We start from the raw sequence: 23,966 nt of genomic DNA, 5'->3' as shown, positions 1-23,966 counted from the left end.
AAAAAAAAAATTTCTGTCATTTTTTATTGTGTTTACAGTATGGTTTGCAATCTGTGTTTGATTTTTGATGTGAATACCATACAGGAATTTGTGGAAGTTTGAATGAAAGATTTAACGCTGTAAATTAAAAGAATAAAATGAAGTTGAACCAACATAAAAATTTAAGTAAATTTACTGCAAAGATTTTTTAAGTTTACTGAACTTCAGTTCTATAGTTTTCCCTACTCGTTTCTTAAAGTTCACTCAACCCCCTTTTTAACTTTAAACAAACTCATGATTACTATTTAGATGTAATTACTGAGGAAGGTTAGATGAACTTACTGAAGAAGGTATACCTAACTTAAGCTAACAGTTTCAATCCAGTTTCTACAATGATTTGGCATAACTTTAACCACAGAAGTTGAGTAAACTAAAAATTGCTTTGCAGCAAATTTACTAAATTTTTTAAGTTAACTCAACTTTTTATTTTTTACAGTAAAGCATCACTGCATTTTTAACCATGTTCCACATTCAAGCACTCATAAAACATTTTTCTTTGCTCAAGGTTTGCTCAATCTTTCAAATTATTCTTATTTAAAGTGTCCCTGTTTATTACTCTGTTTAATTTTAACTCATTTTACTGTGGAGTTTTGGAGAAAAGTAAAGGCAAAATCATTCAAAACCTCAGGTGCATTTTCAGCCATGTTCCACATTCTAACACTCTTAAAACATTTTTCTTTAAAGGTTTGCTCAATATTTCAAATACTTCCTATTTACAGTGTCCCTGTCTATTACTCTCTCAATTTTCAACACTCAAAATATTTTTCTTTGTAGGTTTGCTCATTTTATTTTATGTTACGTTCTATTTTCACAATTTACAATTGCAGGGCCTGCCATCTTGTATTTTTGGCTTGTTGTTTCTGATTGCACTTGAACCCAAAGTGGGTTATAATCCCAGAAGGGTAAATAAACTTTATATAATAAAGTTAAAACTTTTTTTGAAAATTTTCTTTGTCATATGCAGATTGATTTTAAGCAGGGGGAAAAAATCGATTTAAATAGCAAATCGGATTTTTTGTGAAATAATCTGGGATTTTTTTAGGCCATATCGCCCAGCCCTACAATACAGACGATGTAAGACAATAAAGACAGTACTTTTAAATACAGAGTATTAAATAGGAATACAGATTATATAACAGATCAGTAATGTACATAAAGTGTGAGTGCATGGTAGTGCAAATAATAGTATTGTGCTTCAGGTATGATAGTTTACTTTAGAACTTTGTACAATATACAGCAGCAATAGTGTGTAACATATACGGATGATGTGATGACTGACAGTTCTGATAAGGCAGTACTTATAGATATAAAGCAGGGAATATTATTAAGGTGAGTTATTAATGAGGGTGATTGCCTGGGGAAAGAAATTGTTCCTGTGTCTCAGTTTGGTAAACAAAGTTCTGTAGTGCCTGCCAGAAGGGAGGAGCTGAAAGGTGTGTCCAGGATGTGAAGAGTCAGTAGTGATTTTTCCTGCCTGGTTTCTGGTTCTTGTATTGTACATGTCCTGGAGAGTGGGCAGGGAAGCACCAATGATTTTTTTCTTTTTGTTCTGCTGTTTTAACTGTTTGCTGCAGTCTGTTCCTGTCCTGTTTTGTTGCTGCTCCAAACCAGATGGTGATGGATGCGCACAGGACATATTCAATGACTGCAGTGTAGAACTGCATCAACAGCTCCTGTGGCAGAACATACTTTCTTAATCTGCTCCAAACCAGATGGTGATGGGTGAGCACAGGACATATTCATTGAATGCAGTGTAGAACTGCATTCAGTGTAGAACTGCATCAACAGCTCCTGTGGCAGAACATACTTTCTTAATTGGCATAGAAAGTATATCCTCTGCTGGGCATTTTTTTAAAATTGGGGTTTATGTTGGACTCCTATTTCAGGTCTTGGGAAATAGTAGGGCCCAGAAAGTTCTCGACAGATGACACAGGGGTTTTAGATATTGTGGGGAGTAGTGTTAAGGGGTATTTCCTAAAGTCTACTATCATCTCCACAGTTTTGAGTGTGTTTAGCTCTAAGTTGCTCTGACTGCACCATAGCACCAGCCGCTTCACCTCCTGCTCATATGCAGACTCGTCACCATCTTGGAGATTGATGAGCATGGTGTCATCTGCAAATTTCAGGAGTTTAACAGTTAGATCACTTAATGTGCAGTTATTCATATAGAGGGAGAATAGCAGTGGGGAGAGGACACATCCCTGAGGAGTGCCAGTGCTGACTGTCCGAATACCGGAGATAATACCTCCCAGTCTCACCTGTTGTTTCCTGCCTGTCAGGAAGCTGGTAATCCACTGACAGGTGGCAGGGGGTATAGTAAGCTTTAGGAGTTTGGAGTTTAGAATTCCTGAAATTATTGTATTGAAAGCCGAACTGTAAAGTCGTTAAACAGAATCCTGGCATATGTTCCTGGGCAGTCAGAGTGTTGCAGAATGTAGTGCTGTCCCATGTTGACTGCGTCATCCACTGATCTGTTTGCTTGGTAGGCAAATTGTAGGGGATCAAGCAGCTGTTCTGTCACCTTTATTAGGTGGGCCAATACCAGCTGCTCAAAGATCCTAGTGACAACAGATGTCAGAGTGACAGGCCTGTAGTCATTCAGTCCAGTAATGGAGGGTTTTTTGGGGACCGGGCTGATAGTGGAGAGTTCTAAGCAGGAGGGGACCTCACACAGCTCCAGTGATCTGTTGAAAATATAGGTAAAGATAGAAGCCAGTTGGTCAGTACATGCTTTGAGACAGGAGGGGGAGACACCGCCAGGACCGGGAGCTTTCCTTGTCTTCCATCTCTGAAAAAGCCGATTCACATCCTCTTCACAAAACATGAGTGCAACTTAAGCTGGAAGGAGTTGTTAGAGGGTTTTCCCCAGAGGTGTGATAGGGGACAGACAGTGGTCGGGGTTGGATAAGAGGTGTGAAGATATTGTTCTTAAACCTGCAGTAGAAGGTGTTGAGGTCATCAACCAGGTCTTTGATTGCTTCAGTGGGGAGGGGTGGTCTCCTGTAGTTTGTGAGTTTTATCTACTGGTATATACTGTATAATTTTATATATTCGTTAAATGTGAAAAACTGTTAAATGTTGTATAACAGTTTCATCTAAAGTTATCTATTGTAAATAGGCCACTAATGTACTTCTGGTTAGATATTAAACTGTTAGGCCTCGACTCACAGCTGAAAATGCGCTACCTAACTTTAAATGTTAACAGCTCCTGATAAAAGTGGACTACATACACAATTTAAATATCTTTAAAAAGAAGACACTTTGCGCTTTACTGTCCATTATTCATAGCTGATATTGCTCAAAAAGATAATAAGTTATAGATGATTAAGTACTGTAAAAAAAATCCTTAAATATTTTTTTTTACTTCATATATAAATACATGAAATCAGCCCTGGTGCAATCCAGAAAAATAATGGGTTAAAGCCACATGTCTCATTAGTTTATATTTAAAATTAAGTGAAGATATCATAAAAAATTAGATTCCTACAAGCATTTATCTGAGACTATGTCTGGTTCGCCCCTCCCCGCCCAAACTTTAGGACTCACAGCTGAAATGCTCTACCTAACTTGAAATGTTAACAGTTTCTGATAAAAATGTGCTACATACACAATTTCAATATCTTTGTAAAGAAGACATTTACTGTCAATCATCAAAGTTGATCTTACGCATAAAAGATATTAAGTTATAGATCATGAAGTCCCATAGATATACATTTCCTGCATTGAACATTATTTTTATTTCATATATAAATACATGAAATCAGTCCTGGAACAATCCAGAAAAGTACTGGGCTAAAAGCCACATGTCTCATGAGCATATATTTAAAATTTACTGAAGAATATCATAACAAATGAGATTCCTACAAACATTTATCTGAGACTATGTCTGGTCCTTTTTCTCCCTCCCCATGTCACCTGCTAAACTCAGGTGGCCATTCATACTCTTTTCATACAGTCTGCATATTAATGAATGGCTGACCATTAAAGGCTTTTGTTCTTCATGTTTGGGGCTATAGATGTTGATTTGGCATTCATATTGATGGCCAGGTAGCCAGACAAGTTATTGTTTTAGTCAAGTCAAGATGGCGCCGCGGATGGCAGCCTCGGCACGACTCTCTCTAGTACTTTCCTTCTTTTTGTTTATTGTCTGTGTGTTTAGTTACCCTACCCTAATAACTATCACTAAAGAAGAATTGCTTAACATCGGGGAGTTCACTCCAGACACCTTTTCAACAGTTTTTACAAACCCGGAAAGTTATTTGGAGATCTTAGTTGGAGCTGCAGCTACTCTCTATGGCACATGGAGGAGACGCCGGCGGGGGAAGCGCGCCGGCGCGCTAGTGAAGCTACGACAGAGGGGATTTAGAACTGCGCTCCCGTCGATTCACCTGGCGAACCTCCGCTCACTGCCGAACAAAATGGACGAACTAACTCTTCTTAACGGAACAAACAAAGATTTTGCATGCTCCGCTGCTCTCTGTTTTACTGAAACTTGGCTCAGTCGCTCAATCACGGACAACGGATTACTTCTCTCGGGCTTCCACTTACACCGAGCGGATCGCGTAACGGAGCTATCGGGCAAAACGAAAGGCGGCGGAATCTGCTTCCACATTAAAGAACGTTGGTGTACAGATGTCACAGTGCTGGATAAATACTGCAGCCCAAACTTGGAATCACTGGTAATAAACTGTAGACCGTTTTACTCACCGCGGGAATTTTCCTCATTCATTCTGACCGGAGTTTACATCCCACCTCAGGCCAACGTGAGTGATGCACTGCAAAACCTGGCAAACCAAATATCCGGCTTGGAGCAACAAAAACATCCGGATTCTCTTTTTATTATCCTTGGAGACTTTAACAGAGCAAAACTAACACTAGAACTACAAGACTGCTTTGACTGCACTGATTGGAGTGTCTTTGAGGCTGGAACTGACAGCCTGGATGAGCTGACTGACACTGTGACATCCTACATCAGTTTTTGTGAAGACATGTGTGTGCCAACCAAAACCTTCTGCAAGTTTAGTAACAACAAGCCATGGTTCACAGCCAAACTGGAAAAACTTCGACATGCCAAGGAAGATGCATACAGAGGGGAGGACAAAGCACTGTACAAGCAGGCCAGGAACCAACTGACAAAGGAGATCAGAATAGCCAAAAGAAGCTACTCTGAAAAGCTGAAAAGCAGGTTTTCAGCTAACGACCCTGCATCAGTGTGGAAAGGCCTGCAAAATATCACAAACTACAGGAGACCACCCCTCCCCACTGAAGCAAACAAAGACCTGGCTGACGACCTCAACACCTTCTACTGCAGGTTTGAGAACAATATCTTCACACCTCTCATCCAACCCAGCCCAATGTCTGCCCCCATCACACCTCTGGAATACTCTCTTACAACTCCTTCCAGCACTTAAGTTGCACTCACGATTTGTGAAAAGGATGTGTATCGGCTCTTTCAGAGACAGAAGACAAGGAAGGCTCCCGGCCCAGACGGTGTCTCCCCTCCTGTCTCAAAGCATGTGCTGACCAACTGGCTCTCATTTTCACCTCTATCTTCAACAGATCACTGGAGTTGTGTGAGGTCAGCTCCTGCTTTAAACTCTCCACAATCATCCCAGTCCCCAAGAAACCCTCCATTACTGGACTGAATGACTACAGGCCTGTCGCTCTGACATCTGTCGTCATGAAGACCTTTGAAAAGCTGGTATTGGCCCATCTAAAGAAGGTGACAGAACAGCTGCTGGATCCCCTACAGTTTGCATACCGAGCAAACAGATCGGTGGATGACACAGTCAACATGGGGCTAAACTACATTCTGCAACACCTTGACTGCCCAGGAACATATGCCCGGATTTTGTTTGTTGACTTTAGTTCGGCTTTCAATACAATAATTCCGGAATCCTCCACTCAAACTCCTAAACCTTACTATACCCCTGCCATCTGTCAATGGATCACCAGCTTCCTGACAGGCAGGAAACAACAGGTGAGACTGGGAGGTGTTACCTCCGGTATTCGGACAGTCAGCACTGGTGCTCCTCAGGGGTGTGTCCTTTCCCCACTGCTATTCTTTATACTAATGACTGCATATCAAGTGACCCAACTGTCAAACTCCTGAAATTTGCAGATGACACCACGCTCATTGGACTAATCCAAGATGGTGACGAGTCTGCATATAAGCAGGAGGTGAAGCAGCTGGTGCTATGGTGCAGTCAGAACAACCTTAAGCTAAACACACTCAAAACTGTGGAGATGATAGTGGACTTTAGGAAACATCCCTCAACACTACTCCCCCTCACAATATCCAACATCCCTGTGTCACCTGTGGAGAACATCAAGTTTCTGGGCACTACCATTTCCCAAGACCTGAAATGGGAATCAAACATAAACTCGATTCTGAAAAAGGCCCAGCAGAGGATGTACTTTCTAAGGCAATTAAGGAAGTACAGTCTGCCACAGGAGCTGTTGATACAGTTCTACACTGCAGTCATTGAATCTGTCCTGTGCTCATCAATCACCATCTGGTTTGGAGCAGCAACAAAACAGGACAGAAACAGACTGCAGAAAACTGGTAAAACAGCAGAAAAAAATCATTGGTGCCCCCCTGCCCACTCTCCAGGACTTGTACCATACAAGAACCAGAAACCGGGCAGGAAAAATTATTAATCACCCTTCACACCCTGGACACAACATCATTCAGTTCCTCCCTTCTGGCAGGCGCTACAGAACTTTGCTCACTAAAACTGCCAGACACAGGAACAGTTTCTTTCCCCAAGCAATCACCCTCACTAACAACTGACCATAATTATATTCCCTGCTAACATCTATGAGTACTGCACAGAACTCTCACTCACCACATTATCTGTATATGTTGCACACACTATTGCTTCTATATACTATTGCTTCTATATACTGTACAAAGTTTTATAGTAAACTCTCTCATCATACCTGGCACACAATACTGTCATTTGCACTACCATGCACTCCCACACTTTATGTACATTACTGGTCTGTATCCCTATTTATTACCCACACTGTCTATACTGTCTCATATTGTCTGTATTGTCTGTATTGTCTTGTATAGTCTGTTTTTGTCTTGTCGTGTCTGTTTTGTCTTGTATAGGTTTTTATTTATGTCTGTACTTTTGAGAGTAACAAACAGCTGGAACCAAATTCCTTGTGTGTGTCAACACACTTGGTTAATAAACCTGATTCTGATTCTGATTCTGATACAGTCATGGCCATTCATATTGATGTCTGGCATTCCAATCTCAACAATACACACACACACACACACACACACACACACACACACACACACACACACACACACACACAAATTTACTTTTCAAGCATTTTTTCTTATAAAACAAACAGGCAATAAAACCAATAAAATCGAATAAAACTATAAATGGAGGTATATTGTAACTTACAGATGCAGATCTCCATGTCTCTGTTGTTACTCCGCCCCAAAAATATTTTTCACATCACTGCTTTTTTTGCAAATCTCAGATTAAACAACTTTTTTGATTGTCCATTTTTTCCCTTGTTTTCTTTGTTTTTTTGTAAACAAAGTCCAGTTAGCACGAGCTATAAACATCTGTTTGTGTTGACCTGACAGCTGCATCACTTCCTGGTTCGTCACTACCCACATGCTGTTTCGGCCAGTAAGAGTTTGTAAAATGTAATAAAACTAATCCTCCCATATAATCGTTAGAATCCTGCACTTATTGGCTACATTTTTCATCAATCATCTTGTTTCCATAATGCTATTGGCTGGAAAAAAATGCTTTGAAATGAGAGGCGGCGCATAAAATAAACTTGACGACACCTGCAGAGAGAGAGACTTAACCAAAGATTCCGCCTCTTTTACTTTTTTATTTTTATATTTAATTTTTTTGTGCTCTTAACCGTTTTGTAACACTATTTTCTACCAGCCATATTTGTTTTTTTTTTTACCAGCAAGATGTCGTTTTTTATGTCAAAGTTATTCAGAAATATATACATGCAAACACCAGCCGAAGTTCTGTGACGTGAACAAAGGAATAAACATCTAAATTTCAACACTATTGTTTTTTTGGAGAAGAAATGCTTTACAGCATGTTATTCACTGGAACCTTATCTTTTATAATAAACCGGGATTAGCAGCAGTGGATGTGTTTGTGACTCGGGATTACAATAATAATGTAAGTAGTGCGTTTTTTTATGCATGTTGTTGTTGTGTACTTCTTACACAAATTCAGCAAATACAGTGAGGAAAATAAGTATTTGAACACCCTGCTATTTTGCAAGTTCTCCCACTTAGAAATCATGGAGGGGTCTGAAATTGTCATCGTAGGTGCATGTCCACTGTGAGAGACATAATCTAAAAAAAAAAATCCAGAAATCACAATGTATGATTTTTAAACTATTTATTTGTATGATACAGCTGCAAATAAGTATTTGAACAACTGTCTATTAGCTAGAATTCTGACCCTCAAAGACCTGTAAGTCTGCCTTTAAAATGTCCACCTCCACTACATTTAATTTCCTAAATTAGATGCACCTGTTTGAGGTCGTTAGCTGCATAAAGACACCTGTCCACCCCATACAATCAGTAAGAATTCAACTACTAACATGGCCAAGACCAAAGAGCGGTCCAAATACACTAGAGACAAAATTCTACACCTCCACAAGGCTAGAAAGGGCTACGGGGAAATTGCCATGCAGCTTAGAATGGTGAATGCGGACGCTTCTCTGGCAGACAAGCTAAACACCTTCTACGCTCGTTTCGAGGCTGCAGCTAACCACGCTAGCGGTGCCAGTGGCACAACCAGCGTGCACGCTGAGAAAGCCAGAGAGGTAAACACTTTCACCATCTCAGAGCATGACGTGAGGACATTCAAGAGAGTGAATACCAGGAAAGCAGCAGGACCAGATGGCATCAAGGTCGGGTTCTGAAAGCCTGCACTGACCAGCTAGCACCGGTGTTCACTGAGATATTCAACCTTTCCCTGGAACAGTCTGTTGCCCCCTCATGTTTTAAACAGTCCACCATTGTTCCTGTCCCGAAGAAACCCCAGCCCACCTGCCTTAATGACTATCGCCCTGTAGCCTTGACCTCAGTAGTGATGAAGTGCTTCGAGAGACTGGTCAGAGACTTCATCACTACCAGACACACTGGACCATTACAGTTTGCGTACCGTCAGAACCGCTCTACTGAGGATGCTATTGCTCATCTCCTCCACACCACGATGAGCCACCTGGACCAAAGAAACGAGAATTATGCAAAGATGTTGTTCATGGACTACAGTTCAACGTTTAACACCATAATTCCCTCTACACCCACCTCTAAGTTGGAGTTCCTGGGACTCAGCCAGCCGCTGTGTCAATGGATCTCTAACTTCCTGACAGACAGACCACAAGCCGTACGGGTGGGAAAACACACCTCATCCACCCTCACCCTCAGCACTGGAGCTCCCCAGGGTTGTGTTCTGAGCCCCCTGCTTTACTCACTGTACACACATGACTGTGTGGCCACTTTCAACTCCACCACCATCATCAAGTTTGCTGACGACACTGTTGTGGTGGGTCTGATCTCCAACAACGATGAGACGGCCTACCTACAGGAGGTTAAAAACCTGGAGAGATGGTGCCAGGAGAACAACCTTCTCCTGAACGTCAGCAAGACTAAGGAGTTGATCATGGACTTCAGCACAAAGCGGGAGCGGTCATACCAACCGCTAAACATCAGCGGGACCCCAGTGGAAAGAGTGGACAGTTTCCGGTACCTGGGTGTTCACATCACACAGGACCTGTCTTGGTCCTGTCATACCAACACCCTGGAGAAGAAGGCCCGGCAGCGTCTGTACCATCTGAGACGCTTAAGGGACTTTAAACTACCCTCTCAGGTGCTTAAGACTTTCTACACCTGCACCATTGAGAGCGTTCTGACGGGTAGCATCACTTCCTGGTTTGGGAACAGCACAATGCAGGACAGACGAGCCCTCCAGAGGGTGGTGTGTTCAGCTGAACGTACAATCCACACCGAGTTTCCTGACCTGCAGGACATCTACAGCACGCGGTGCAGGACAAGAGCCAGGAAGATTATGAAGGACCTCAGCCATCCCAACAATGGACTCTTTTCTTTGTTGCGTTCAGGGAAACGCTTCCGCTCCCTGAAAGCGAACACAGAGAGAATGAGGAGGAGCTTCTTCCCGCAGGCCATTCGGTGTTTAAACCAGGAAACACCCAGGATCTAAGAACTGGCCCACTCTCTCCATCACACTTCTTCTCTGCACATATCTCACCTTTTGCACCACGACACTTTAAACTCTGGACTTGCACGGCAAAGTGCACTTTATATTTATTTTATTTTATACCACACCATACTGCACATGGACACTTTATGGACACTTTACACCACACCATACCGCACACAGACACTTACTGACGTCATCTCGTTCCCTCGGGGAACTAGGGTTACATTCATAACCTAGAGACGTTCCCCATTCGGGAACTCAAGCTGCGTCGTAAGGCTTTGGGAATATGTGTCAAATCACGCCACACTGACCAGGCCCTGCCTAGTGTGTGAGGGCCTCAGCAACTGTACTTAGGACAGAGGAGCCCAGAGGGGCTCTATGGTCGAGGTTATAGAACCGGAGAAAGGTCAGCTGGGTGGACCAACCCACAGCGTCACAGATGTCCTGGAGTGACACTCCAGCGGACCAGGCCGAAGAGGCCGCCACACTCCGTGTGGAGTGAGCTCTGACCCTGAGTGGTGCTGGGATCCCAGAGGACTTGTAAGCCGACACGATAGCATCCACTAGCCATTTGCTTAACAACTGCTTATCGGCTTGGAATCCCTTCCTATTAGGGCCATAGCAGATGAACAGCTGCTCCGATTTCCTCCATAGACTCGTCCTGTGGAGGTAAGTGTCCAGTGCTTGCAGTGGTTCTGTCGCATCTGGTCGGGGGCTACGAACGGAGGAGGGCAGAATGCCTGTAACACGACAGGTCGTTTGGAAGCCGTAGGCACCTTAGGTACGTACCCAGGTTTCGTGTATAGAAACGCCCTGGCCATGCCAGGGGCAAATTCCAGCCGGACAGGGCTATGGACAGAGCCTGCAAATCCCCGATCCTCTTTAGTGAGGAAACCGCCAAGAGGAAGGCATTTTTTACTGACAGGAACCTAAGGGCCACCTCGGCCAAGGGCTCAAAGGGGGGCTCAGATAGAGCCGCCAGCACAACTGCCAAGTCCCAGACAGGCACTCTGGGTAACCTCACAGACCTCAGCCTCCGGGTGCCGCGGAGGTAACGTGTCATTAGAGGGTGCCTACCCAGCGACTGCCCCGCAGGCGGGGTGATATATGCCGCAATGGCGGACACGTAAACCTTCAGGGTTGAAGGGGTTAACCCTGCGGCAAACTGTTCCTGTAAAAACTCCAGAACTGACCCGACCGGGCAGTTAACTGGGTCCAACTTAACTGGGCCCATGACGCAAACAGTCGCCATCGTGCGGCGTACGACCTGCTCATAAAGGGGGCTCTGGAGTGGAGAAGGGTCTCTACTATCTCGGTAGAGAGACCAGCTGCTACAAACTGTGCCCCCTCAGGGGCCAAAGCCACAGCCTCCACAACTCCGGGTGGTCCGCAAACCATGGCTTGCCCGGCTATCAAGGTGCTACCAGGAGGAGACGAACTCTGTCCCGGCGAACTCTCTCCAGAACTTCTGAGAGCAGCACGATCGGGGGAAAGGCGTACAGGTGTAGCATCCAGCCCTAACGGGGACAATGTGAAGTCTCCCGGGTTGCAAAAAGATCCATCTGGGCTCTGTAGAACCTTTGCCATACCTGCTCCACCACCTCGGGGTGGAGTCCCCATTCCCCAAGGTCACCATTCCCCAAGCTTCAGCCATTGTCTTGACAGGGCGTCTGCTCTGACATTCAACTGTCCCGGGATGTACACGGCACTCAATTAAAGGAGTTTGTCCTGGGACCACAAGAGGATGCGAGACCGGAGGCCCCCTTGGTGGTTCAGGTACGAGAGCACTGCAGTATTGCCCAAAAAAGCGGTTCTCTGCACTGGGGAAAGCGCACTCTTCCCGGCGTTCAGTCTGAACCCCAGTTCATTTATGCAGGCGAGAATGATATCTCGATGGTGAACTGCCTGGTGCTTTGAATGAGCCAATGTCAACCAGTCATCGATATAAATAAAAATGCGGATGCCCTAGAGCCGCAGCGGGGTCAGAGATGCGTCCACGCATTTCGTGAAGGTACGGAGTGAGAGTGCTAGGCCGAACGAGAGGACCCGATATTGGTAAGCTTGGCCCCAAAAAGCAAACCTCAGGAAGTGTTGCAAGATCAGCATTTTTCTCTGCCCATATAGAAAATGACAGGCATAATCCTAGATTTTTATTCAGTACTGTGACTAATTTAATTAGGAATAAAAGCACTGTACAAACAAGCACTGTGATGTGGCAGGTATGAACCTTTTCAGTGATATTATTGAAAATATCAGGCAACAAATTCAGACTATTAGTTTAAATTCAAACTATCTGATAAATAACTGTAGATATAAGTATAGTTTTAGACATATTTGAGAGAATGGGTGTCTGAATAATTTCAGAAGTACTTAAAACTGTTCTAAAAATAATACATTCTTCAAATAGCACTGGCTATGTATCTTACTTTTTACAATTAGCAGTTATCATACACCTATTAAAAAAAAAACTGACATTGACTCCTGTCAGCTTTCCAACTATAAGCCAATATCAAACCTCCCCTTTATTTCTAAGATCCTAGAAAAAGTTGTCACACAGCAGGTATACTCACACCTACTTAGAAATAACATTTATGAAATGTATAAGTCAGGATATAGACCTCATCATAGCACAGAGACAGCTCTAACTGATTATCAGTTTATTCTTGTACATGGTGAATTCTCTACATTCACTTAGTTAAAGTTTAGTGTTCCACAAGGATCCATCTTAGGCCCACTACTTTTCTTTTTGTATATTCTGCCACTTGGTGAAATTATTAGTAAACATGGAATTAGCTTCCATACATGATGATACACAGTTGCACTTTTCAGCAAACCCAGATAAAAGAGATCAGCTTAAAAATGTTGACGAGTGTGTAAAGAACATTAGGTAGTGGATGCTTGTTAACCTCCTTTGGCTAAATTCTGATAAAAGGGAATTACATTTAAGAGGATCAAACGCAGCTTGAAATAAACTTTCCAATTATGTAGCATATCTGGATGATTGTCTTTCTGTCTCAGTGTGTACAGCTAACGAAGACATTGTGATTATTGACTCATCTTTTCTTTGAGGCTCATGTGAATAACATTACCAGGATAGTCTTCTTCCACCTTAGAAATATTGCCAAAATTTAAAATATGATGTCATTGCAGGATGCAGAAAAACTAGTTCATGCTTTTGTTACGTCTAGATCAGAGTACTGCTTTAAGGTTTGGATGTTCTAGAATGTGCATAAATAAGCTTCAGTTAGTCCAAAATGCAGCAGCAAGAGTCCTTACTATAACCAGAACATATGTTCACATCACCCCTATTGTAATCTGTCTACATTTCTACCCATTTAAATCTCGCATTAATTTACAAATTACTACTACCGACGTATAAAGCACTGAATGGTTTCAAGCCACATTATCTGACCTTTGGTTTCATTATGATCCCCCAAACCTACTTCTATCAAAATGTGCAGGTTACTGTATGTGTTGGTACCTCACATAATGGAAAATACAGCAAGGGGCAGAGATTTTTCTTACAAAGCCCCACAGTTATGGAACAGCCTTCCAATTAGTGTTCAGAATTTAGTCACAGGCTCACTGTTAAAGTATAAGCTGAAAACATTAAACATTAGTAGAGATAAAGTGAGATCTGAAAATATGCTGTACAAGTCAAAATGCTGTCTGTCTTATTGTATATAGAAAAATATTAATAGTCAGTATTTATATGTTTTCTGAAAACACAGAGCTATTACAGGTGGTTGGTCCGGACACTCCTCTTATTGCTGTAGCTGGTGAAGACCTGGTTTTACCTTGTTTTATCAAAGCCAAAACCAGTGCTGTGGACATGACAGTGGAGTGGTACAAACCAGACAGAGATAATTCATTAGTGCATCTCTATAAGGATCATGAAGACACAAATGAAAATCAGGCTCAGATGTACAGAGGAAGAACATCCGTTTTTAAAGAGGAGCTACAGAATGGCAACACTTCACTCAAACTCTCCGCTATCAGAGTCTCTGATGAAGGAGAGTACAGGTGTCTTGTTGAGAATAAATCCATGTCCAATGAAACGACTGTTCATGTCATTGTTGAGGGTAAGAGCTATTTCCATTTAAGAGAATTACACAGTGAAAATTAGATTGTATAAAGTTTAAGCAGCAGTGCTCACATTATTTTTTACACTGCACCAGCAGTTTGGAACCAGACAGTGTATCATTAAATAAATAAATAAATAAATATTTTATAGGCTATAATAAATAACATGCTAATACAATTTTAGAACTATTTTTTAATGTTGCATTAAAATATTAAATTCCCATTGTTAGTCATATTTTGAATAATGTGTTTATTTAATTATTATATATATATATATATATATATATATATATATATATATATATATATATATATATAAATATTTTTCTTCAAATCAAGACAATATTATAGAATTATTCAGTTATATGTAATCCAATTATTTTATTTATTTAAAAAAAATGTTTAACTAAGAAACCATGTTTAGAATATAATACTAAATGCCCTGGGATATTTCTGGCATACAACATTTGTCAGACATAGAGGCACAACTTGTTTAATCAAAAAATCTGTTGAAAATTATATACTGCTTTTTCATTTTTAAATCAAGAGCTCTATATACTTTCATCTGAATTAAAACAATATTTTTTGTTTAATGACTGCAGTTCAGGGCAGCCCCCCGGTGATCATGATGGAGAGTTATGATAGCTCAGGAGGGATTAATCTAGTGTGTGAGTCCAGAGGCTGGAAACCTGAACCTGAGGTTCTGTGGTTGGACAGAGAAGGAGTCACTCTGCCTGCTGAAGAGACACAGATACACAGAGATGCTGAGAATTTCAGTGTGAAACGCCAGATAACTGTTTACGATTATAGCGACTCCAACAGATTTTACTGTAGACTTCTACAAAAACATCACATGATGGAGACAGAGGTTATCATTAATAGTAAGTGTCTATGATTAATACGGTGTCTATAATGTGACTATAACACTCATCCACTGTCATCCACTGTAATCATTACAGACCTATTACTAATATTTTTGCATCATATTCTATGCTTATTTTTCATTGTATGTATGGTTTCCTGCCACAGAGCTCTGTGTAAAAGTGTTAGCATCTTATTGATTAATTCTTGCACAGTTGTTGTAAATCTGTAAATATGAAAATGTGGTTTCATTTTAGGTCAATTTTTTGCTGCTGGGAAGTGGATTGTTGGCATTTCAATTTCAGCATGTTTTATTGCTGTTGGATTGATATTAATCTCAGTTCTACATTACAAGAAAGGTACTTTTTTATATTTGTTCTTCATTACATCTATCTTAAATTATACTTTAGTTTATAAGATAACTTGGCACAGCTCTCTGTAAACAGGATCTAAAAGAAGTAAAAGATCAAATTAGTCAATGTTATTCAACTTTGTGAGTGCAAATAGCAAACATTCAGAATTCAAGCAGCCTTTTGTCCCTGATTCAGTCTGGACTAAAGTGACCACTATGACACTTGGAAGTTCATATACATTCATGAAGAATGAAGGATTATACCCTGCTTGGTGTCTTGTTTTCTTGTGGCCACTATGTAGTTATTGTTTTTATTAGTGTAATTTTACAGTGTTAGATGTTTTTTAAATGTTTGTTTTTTTGGAAATGTAAGGTATCTGCATTCAGAAAACCAATGTATTGTTAAAGCTTTAGTAAATATTACATATAACATAAGGACAAAATGAAATGTCATAACTGCAATCTGTTTTATCATCAGAGATTAAACAGGTAAAGCAAAATGCAGGTAAGACTGAAGAGATTTTAAAATAAAAATGTATGACTATAATCAAATTAAAATGTTTACACTGTATTGATATAACTGACTAACATAGTGAGGAGTTGCAGAAATTTGAAGATTTAACAGATGATAGAAATTTGGTAGTGTAACCTCACAAACTTTATTCAAGCCAGATAGAAACCACAATTTCTATTTGTGTTGTACAAAACACAAATAGAAATATTTGTGATTAACATATTTCAAAAGTATTTCATAAGGAAATTTTCTCATGATCACAACATAATTTTGTCATGATCTTGACAAAAGTTGTTTAATTGTGATCATGACTTACTTTCCCCCATGTGCCCACACTGGTACGCCTCGACGCCCCAGCTGCCACACCTGGTTATGGTTTATTATTTTTGATGCTGCATCTAGAACATTCTTCATAACAAGTACTTAATTTTTCTGTGTACTTGTCATAAGAGCATTTTTTCTGCAATGAGCATCACTGCAGCATTGTGGATAATAACCATAAAGATTTGTGGCAGGGGCACGTGTACTCGCGCTGTGACAGGCACATGGATGCGCACCGTTGCAGGCCTGCGCCTGCCGCAAATGGTAATGGTTATTATCCATGATGCTTTTACTGAACTACAAATGGTGCATTAAATCTTATTCTGTTCAATATTTATTTTTTAAATATTGGTACTCAAAATCAATTATTGTAAGGAAACATTGTCTTTGTTGTTGGGAAACATTTTTGTGAAAATTAAAACAATATTTCATTTAATTAAAAGAAAAAGATTGTGATGTGGAAGCTGCCATGTTATTCCAGTAAAAAAATTGCTTTAACAAGGACACAATCACTTTACGATTGGCATCTACCTGTGCATTTATCAAGTGGCTGTCATAGTGTCACAAAATCCTAAGGAAATTACCATCAATGAGCATTACATTAAAGTAAGATATAAAGTACTCAAAATGCATAGATTAGTGAAATGGTACAAAAAAACGTCAACATCTCTATGATGAAGTGTGATTGTTTCAGAGTATTTTACATTAATACTGTCATATGTTTATTATTAACATTTGATATCTTCTATTTTCAGAGCAACTGAGACTGGCAAAGGAAGATGGTAAATACACCTGAAATTATATTTTATTTTTCAAACATCTGAAGAACTGTGATGTATGAACTTGTATTGCTTTAATGCAGATGGTATTATTTGTTTTGCATTTTCACCTCTTTGTTTGTAATGATTGCCGCCAAGCTAAAATCTACCAATACTACCGAATTATAGGCAGCTGAAATCAATTATTTGGATATTATCAGGGAGCAAAAGAGGAGGGATCTGTAAAAAGAGAAGAGATACAAACACATCAGGCAGAATACTTTAAACTGTGTTGTGAATTACTCATAACTCACCTGTAACATCAAGTTCCACTTAGTGTAGTGTGCTATAAATATTTACTGTGACACACAGAGGTCATACTTATTCCCAAGGATTTGCAAAAATATAGAAAGAAATATTGACCAGTGAGAAGATTACTTGCAAATCAATAGCCCATCCCCAAAAATGGATTCAAAAAAGCTACCTCACCAATCAAAAACCGACGATGCCACCCCGGGGGCTAATCTACCGGGGAATCGCCCTATACATGGAAAAAATATTCAACAAGGGGCGACTACAACGTAGTTAGGACATGAGACAGAGGTTAAACAAAAGCATTTAATTTATAATAATTAAAATCACATAAACAAAAATCAATTCAATATACCCCCACCCAATCCTGCGTACTTTCCAGAGCTGGGAACCTCTCTCTATTGGTCTCTAAATCCACAGCAAAGCACACTTACACTCACCACAGAACAACGAGTTGAACACTGCATACTGAAGAAAACCACCACCAAGCTGAGAGGAACTTTCCCCTTCCCAACGCTGAACTTGACACACGCGGTTAGAATACTAGCAATCGGCTCCTCAGCTGACCCAGTAGTTTGGTAAGCACAGCACCACATGGCAAAAACATTTGCCCCACGACAGTACCCGGAAGGAAGCAATGAAAGAAAACGCCGGCACGAGGATGCACCACTGCCGGAGCTTCAACGACCCACAAACAACCCAATACAATGATTTCCGGTGCCTCGCTTTCTGTTCGAACAGCCCGAGGTACGCAGAGAACCTCAAAACAAGGAAGCAGTACATTTTTAACCCTACAATCGGTGCATTCTTGAGTACACACAACAAGCGTTCCCAAGTCACGCCGGATATCCAGTGACGTCACCAGTGACCATGGTAAACGCACATTGACAAGGCACCTATGGCTTCCTTTATAAGCCAAATAATTCAGCAAAATGAAACACCCCCCTATTGTCCCGATTGCTCCGCCCAGCCATGGGGCAGCCTTCACTGCCCTTTAGCAAATATATCTTCTTCTTCTTCTTTCGGCTGCTCATGTTAGGGGACTCCACAGCGGATCATCCGTCTCTATACTACTCTGTCCTCTACATCTGTCTATTTCAAACTAACTACCTGCATGTTTTTCCTCACCACACCCATAAACCTTTTCCTTGGTCTTCCTCTTTTCCTCCTTCCTGGCAGCTCCATCCTCAGCATTCTTCTACTGATAAAACATACTCTGCTACCTACAGCTCCAACTCCTGTCTTTTACTCAATGTCACTGTCTCTAAACCATAAAACATAGCAGGTCTCACGATAAACTTTCCCATTCACTCTCACAGATACCCATCTATCACAAATCACTCCTTCCACTCTTCTCCACCCACTTCACCCTGCCTGCACTTTTTTCTTCACTTTTCTAACACACTCTTCATTACTTTGCACTGTTGACCCCAGATACCTGAACTCCTTCACCTTCTCCACCTCTTCTTCCTGCAACTGCACCACTTTACTGCCCTTCCTCTCATTCACACACATGTACTCTGTTTTACTCCCACTGACTTTCATTCCCCTTCTCTCCAGCGCATACCTCCACCTCTTCAGGCTCTTAACCTGCTCTTTATCATCTGCAAACATCATAGACCATAGAGAATCCTGTCTGACCTCGTCTGTCAAACTGTCTATCACCACTGCAAACAGAATAGGATTTAGAGCCGATGCAGTCCAACCTCCACCTCGAACCAGTTTGTCGTTCCTACTGCGCACTTCTCTGCTGTCACATTGTAATCATACATGTCCTGCGCCACCCTCACATACTTCTCTGCCATACCTGACGTGCTCATACAATACCACTTTAGCAAATATATAACAAGGGAAAATCAGATGTCGTCAACTGCAAGCTGATTTGTGTGTTTACTGTAACATTTTTAAAATGCTTAATCTAGTTAGCGCTTCATGCATTTTTTTTAGTATTTTTTATTAATAACTAATTAATCTCTTTTATTAACAGAGATTCAACATCTGAGACAAAATGCAGGTAAGAATGAAGTGCTTTAAAAAAAATAAATAAAAAAATATAATATTTTTTATATATATAAAATCACTAATTGGAATGTTTATGACTGCATATTAGGGCCAATATGGGATTAAAAAAAAGAATTGGAAGGGGAGGGACAGGGAATTTCTGGTTTTAAGACAACATTTTCAAGTTTGAAGTTGATTTTTTTTTTTTTTAAAAACCTGCAATTTTTGAGAGAAAAAAACATGAAATTTTTGAAAAAGAAACACTACATTTTCGAGAAAGAATCTCTCAATTTTTAAGGTTAAAACTCAGAAGATTACAATACACATAATTTACAACAAATACACTTGAAAATGTTTGTGTTTAAATCTTAAATATTTGTGTGTGTGGGGGGGGGGGGTCGGGGGGGGGGATGGGGTGTTGGAAAAAGATTGCATATACACTTTGCAAGATTGGTGTATAATAATATCCAAATGTTTGGATTTCCTAGTGAGCACAGTGGTATCAGGAAAATTAAGCCACATTATCCAGGCACTGCCAAGAAAATGGCTGAGTCATTTATTTTAATACTGTTATGTGTTTAATATTAACATTTAATATCCTCTATTTTCAGAGCAACAGAAACAGGAGTTGGAAAACGGTAATTAAACCTGAACTTAAATTTTAGGAAACCACCACCAAGCAGAGAGGAACTTTCTCCTCCACATCACCTGGAAAAGAAGTAAACTATTGTGAAGTCAAGCCAATTTATCCACACACACACACACACACACACGTGTGCGCCAAAATGATTAGAAAGATTAGACAGCTACAAAAAATAAAGGAATGTTTGGGAGTACGACTCGCCCAATGATAGTAACGAAAAAATAATAATTTAGAAGAAGAGAATCAAAAGACAATAAAGAAACACAAATCAATTCTATTCAAAATACTTACAAAAATAAACACACACATGAACTCTATGCACTATGGTGACTTAAGTGTCCATCATCTAGATCTTCCAAATTCTCAAAAGAGAAGAAATGTACAGCAGCGATTAGTCAGACCACCTTACAGCTGATTCTCCAAATGCCGAACACTGAAACTGATGCACTAATAAAAGTGTGAAATACGCATTAGCACACCGTTAAAATACAGTGAAACCCCGTTGTACGAGCAAATGGAGATACGAGCAAACTCACTCGCAAAATTTTACCCTGTTTCACGAGCAAATTTCGAAGGCACGAGCAAACGGCAGTTTGTGAATGGAGGGCGGGTCCGGGAGCAGATAGGCAGGGGATTGCCTCACCTGAAGTTAATGTGACCTAATGATTGTTCTCTCTTTTCAAGTGATCGGAGGGTGCATTTAAGGAGGAGAGCGTGTGTGTGTGTGTGCGTGTGTGTATGTGCGTGCATGCGTGCCTGCGCGCCAGAGACGTGCTGCGTGGGGCACTAAGCAGATCGACACAAAAAAAAACAAATAAAAGTGGCTCCCGTATTCATACGCTCTCCCACAGTACCTTTTTTTAGTTTTATATTTTTATTTTACTAGAAATCTTGAAAAATGTCTCCCAAGAAAATCAGTGATGGTGCTGTGAAAACGAAAGTAAATAGAATTACCATGGAAACCGAGAAGGTTACGAGCGTGGTGCGCGTCTCACACTCGCAATCAACCACAATCACATGAGTAAGTGTTAAATTATGTTTATATTACGGTAATTTGCGGTGTATTTGTTTTTTAAAATAGGCTACAAATACTTTTTAAGTGCAGAAATAAGCGATTGGATGAGATCTCGGAACGTATTAAATCACTTTTACATTCATTCCTATGGGGAAAATTAGTTCGAACATACGAGCAAATGTACACACGAGCAATTTTCCGGAACGAATTATGCGCGTACAACGGGGTTCCACTGTACTAGCAATCGGCGCCTCAGCTGACCCAGTAGTTTCGTAAGCCAGCACCACATGGCAAAAACATTTGAACCACGACGTTGCCCGGAAGGAAGCAATCTCTATTATCTGCAAACATCATAGACCATAGAGAATCCTGTAAGACCTCGTCTGTCAACCTGTCTATCACCACTGCAAACAGAAAAGGGTTTAGAGCCGATCCTTGATGCAGTCCAAACTCCACCTTGAATCAGATTGTCGTTCCTACTGCGCACTTCTCTGCTGTCACATTGTAATCATACATGTCCTGCGCCACCCTCACATACTTCTCTGCCATACCTGACTTGCTAATACAATACCACTTTAGCAAATATATAACAAGAGAAAATCAGATGTCGTCAACTGCAAGCTGATTTGTGTGTTTACTGTAACATTTTTAAAATGCTTAATGTAGTTAGCGCTTCATGCATTTTTTTATTATTATTTATTAAAAACTAATTCATCTCTTTTATTAACAGAGATTCAAAGTCTGAGACAAAATGCAGGTAAGAATGAAGTGCTTTTAAAATATATATATATATATATATATATATATATATATATATATATATATATATATATATATATATATATGAAATCACTAACTGGAATGTTTATGACTGCATATTAGGGCCAATATGGGATAAAAAGAAAAAAGAATTGAAAGGGGAGGGACAGGGAATTTCTGGTTTTAAAACAACATTTTCAAGTTGTAAGTTTATTTTTTTATTTTTTTTTTAAACATGAAATTTTTGAGGAAAAAAAAAACATGAAATTTTTTAAAAAGAAACTCTTTTTTCGAGAAAAAAATCTAAATTTTTAAGGTTAAAAATCAGAAGATTACAATACACATAATTTACAACACATACACTTGAAAATGTTTGTGTTTAAAACTAAAACATTTTTGTGTGTGTGTGTGTGTGGGGGTTCTATCAAGGAAGAAGATTGCATATACACTTTGCAAGATTGGTGTATAATAATATCCAAATGTTTGGATTTCCTAGTGAGCACAGTGGTATCAGGAAAATTAAGCCACATAATCCAGGCACTGCCAAGAAAATGGCTGAGTCATTTATTTTAATACTGTTATGTGTTTAATATTAACATTTAATATCCTCTATTTTCAGAGCAACAGAAACAGGAGTTGGAAAACGGTAATTAAACCTGAACTTAAATTTTAGGAAACCACCACCAAGCAGAGAGGAACTTTCTCCTCCCCAACACCTGGAAAAGAAGTAAACTATTGTGAAGTCAAGCCAATTTATCCACACACACACACACACACACACACACGCGCCAAAAATGATTAGAAAGATTAGACAGCTACAAAAAATAAAGGAATGCTTGGGAGTACGACTCGCCCAATAAGAGTAGTAACGAAAAAAAAATGTACAAGAAGAGAATCAAAAGACAATAAAGAAACACAAATCAATTCTATTCAAAATACTTACAAAAATAAACACACACATGAACTCTAAGCACTATGGTGACTTAAGTGTCCATCATCCAGATCTTCCAAATTCTCAAAAGAGAATAAATGTACAGCAGCGATTAGTCAGACCACCTCACAGCTGACTCTCCAAATGCCGAACACTCAAACTGATGCACTAATAAAAGTGTGAAATACGCATTAGCACACCGTTAAAATACAGTGAAACCCGTTATGCGAGCAAATGGAGATACGAGCAAACTCACTGCAAAATTTTACCCTGTTTCACGAGCAAATTTGAAGGCACGAGCAAACGGCAGTTTGTGAATGGAGGGCGGGTCCGGGAGCAGATAGGCAGGGGATTGCCTCACCTGAAGTTAATGTGACCTAATGATTGTTCTCTCTTTTCAAGTGATCGGAGGGTGCATTTAAGGAGGAGAGCATGTGTGTGTGTGTGTGTGTGTGTGTGCGTGCGTGCGTGCCTGCGCGCCAGAGACGTGCTGCGTGGGGCACTAAGCAGATCGACACAAAAAAAACCAAATAAAAGTGGCTCCCGTATTCATACGCTCTCCCACAGTACCTTTTTTTAGTTTTATATTTTTATTTTACTAGAAATCTTGAAAAATGTCTCCCAAGAAAATCAGTGATGGTGCTGTGAAAACGAAAGTAAATAGAATTACCATGGAAACCGAGAAGGTTACGAGCGTGGTGCGCGTCTCACACTCGCAATCAACCACTATCACATGAGTAAGTGTTAAATTATGTTTATATTACGGTAATTTGCGGTGTATTTGTTTTTTAAAATAGGCTACAAATACTTTTTAAGTGCAGAAATAAGCGATTGGATGAGATCTCGGAACGTATTAAATCACTTTTACATTCATTCCTATGGGGAAAATTAGTTCGAACATACGAGCAAATGGACACACGAGCAATTTTCCAGAACGAATTATGCGCGTACAACGGGGTTCCACTGTACTAGCAATCGGCTCCTCAGCTGACCCAGTAGTTTCGTAAGCCAGCACCACATGGCAAAAACATTTGAACCACGACGTTGCCCGGAAGGAAGCAATGAAAGAAAACGCCGGCACAAGGGTGCACCATGGCTTTGAACAGCCCGAGATACGCGGAGAACCTCAAAACAAGGAAGCA

The 23,966-nt window shown here is 40.3% G+C and overlaps 1 protein-coding gene across 3 annotated transcripts in view; it reads left to right on the top strand.

The window, feature by feature from the left end:
• LOC124387022 (butyrophilin subfamily 1 member A1-like) overlaps positions 1-23,966 on the top strand; it is a 47,786-nt gene that overhangs the window by 20,317 nt on the left and 3,503 nt on the right. The window contains exons 3-11 of one of the 3 annotated variants that reach the window (XM_046851113.1): positions 14,006-14,356; positions 14,960-15,238; positions 15,476-15,577; positions 16,049-16,075; positions 17,161-17,187; positions 19,463-19,489; positions 20,088-20,114; positions 21,865-21,891; positions 22,513-22,539. In XM_046851113.1, coding sequence (XP_046707069.1) covers positions 14,006-14,356; positions 14,960-15,238; positions 15,476-15,577; positions 16,049-16,075; positions 17,161-17,187; positions 19,463-19,489; positions 20,088-20,114; positions 21,865-21,891; positions 22,513-22,539 — 894 coding nt within the window. The remainder of the gene's footprint in view (positions 1-14,005; positions 14,357-14,959; positions 15,239-15,475; positions 15,578-16,048; positions 16,076-17,160; positions 17,188-19,462; positions 19,490-20,087; positions 20,115-21,864; positions 21,892-22,512; positions 22,540-23,966) is intronic. The other 2 variants (XM_046851114.1, XM_046851115.1) reach the window with 2 other exon arrangements.

Source organism: Silurus meridionalis, chromosome 6, assembly GCF_014805685.1.
Source record: "Silurus meridionalis isolate SWU-2019-XX chromosome 6, ASM1480568v1, whole genome shotgun sequence".
In the NCBI taxonomy this organism is placed as follows: Eukaryota; Metazoa; Chordata; class Actinopteri; order Siluriformes; family Siluridae; genus Silurus; species Silurus meridionalis.
Note: the sequence above shows the minus strand (reverse complement) of the source record. Positions and strands in the feature narration are given on the sequence as shown.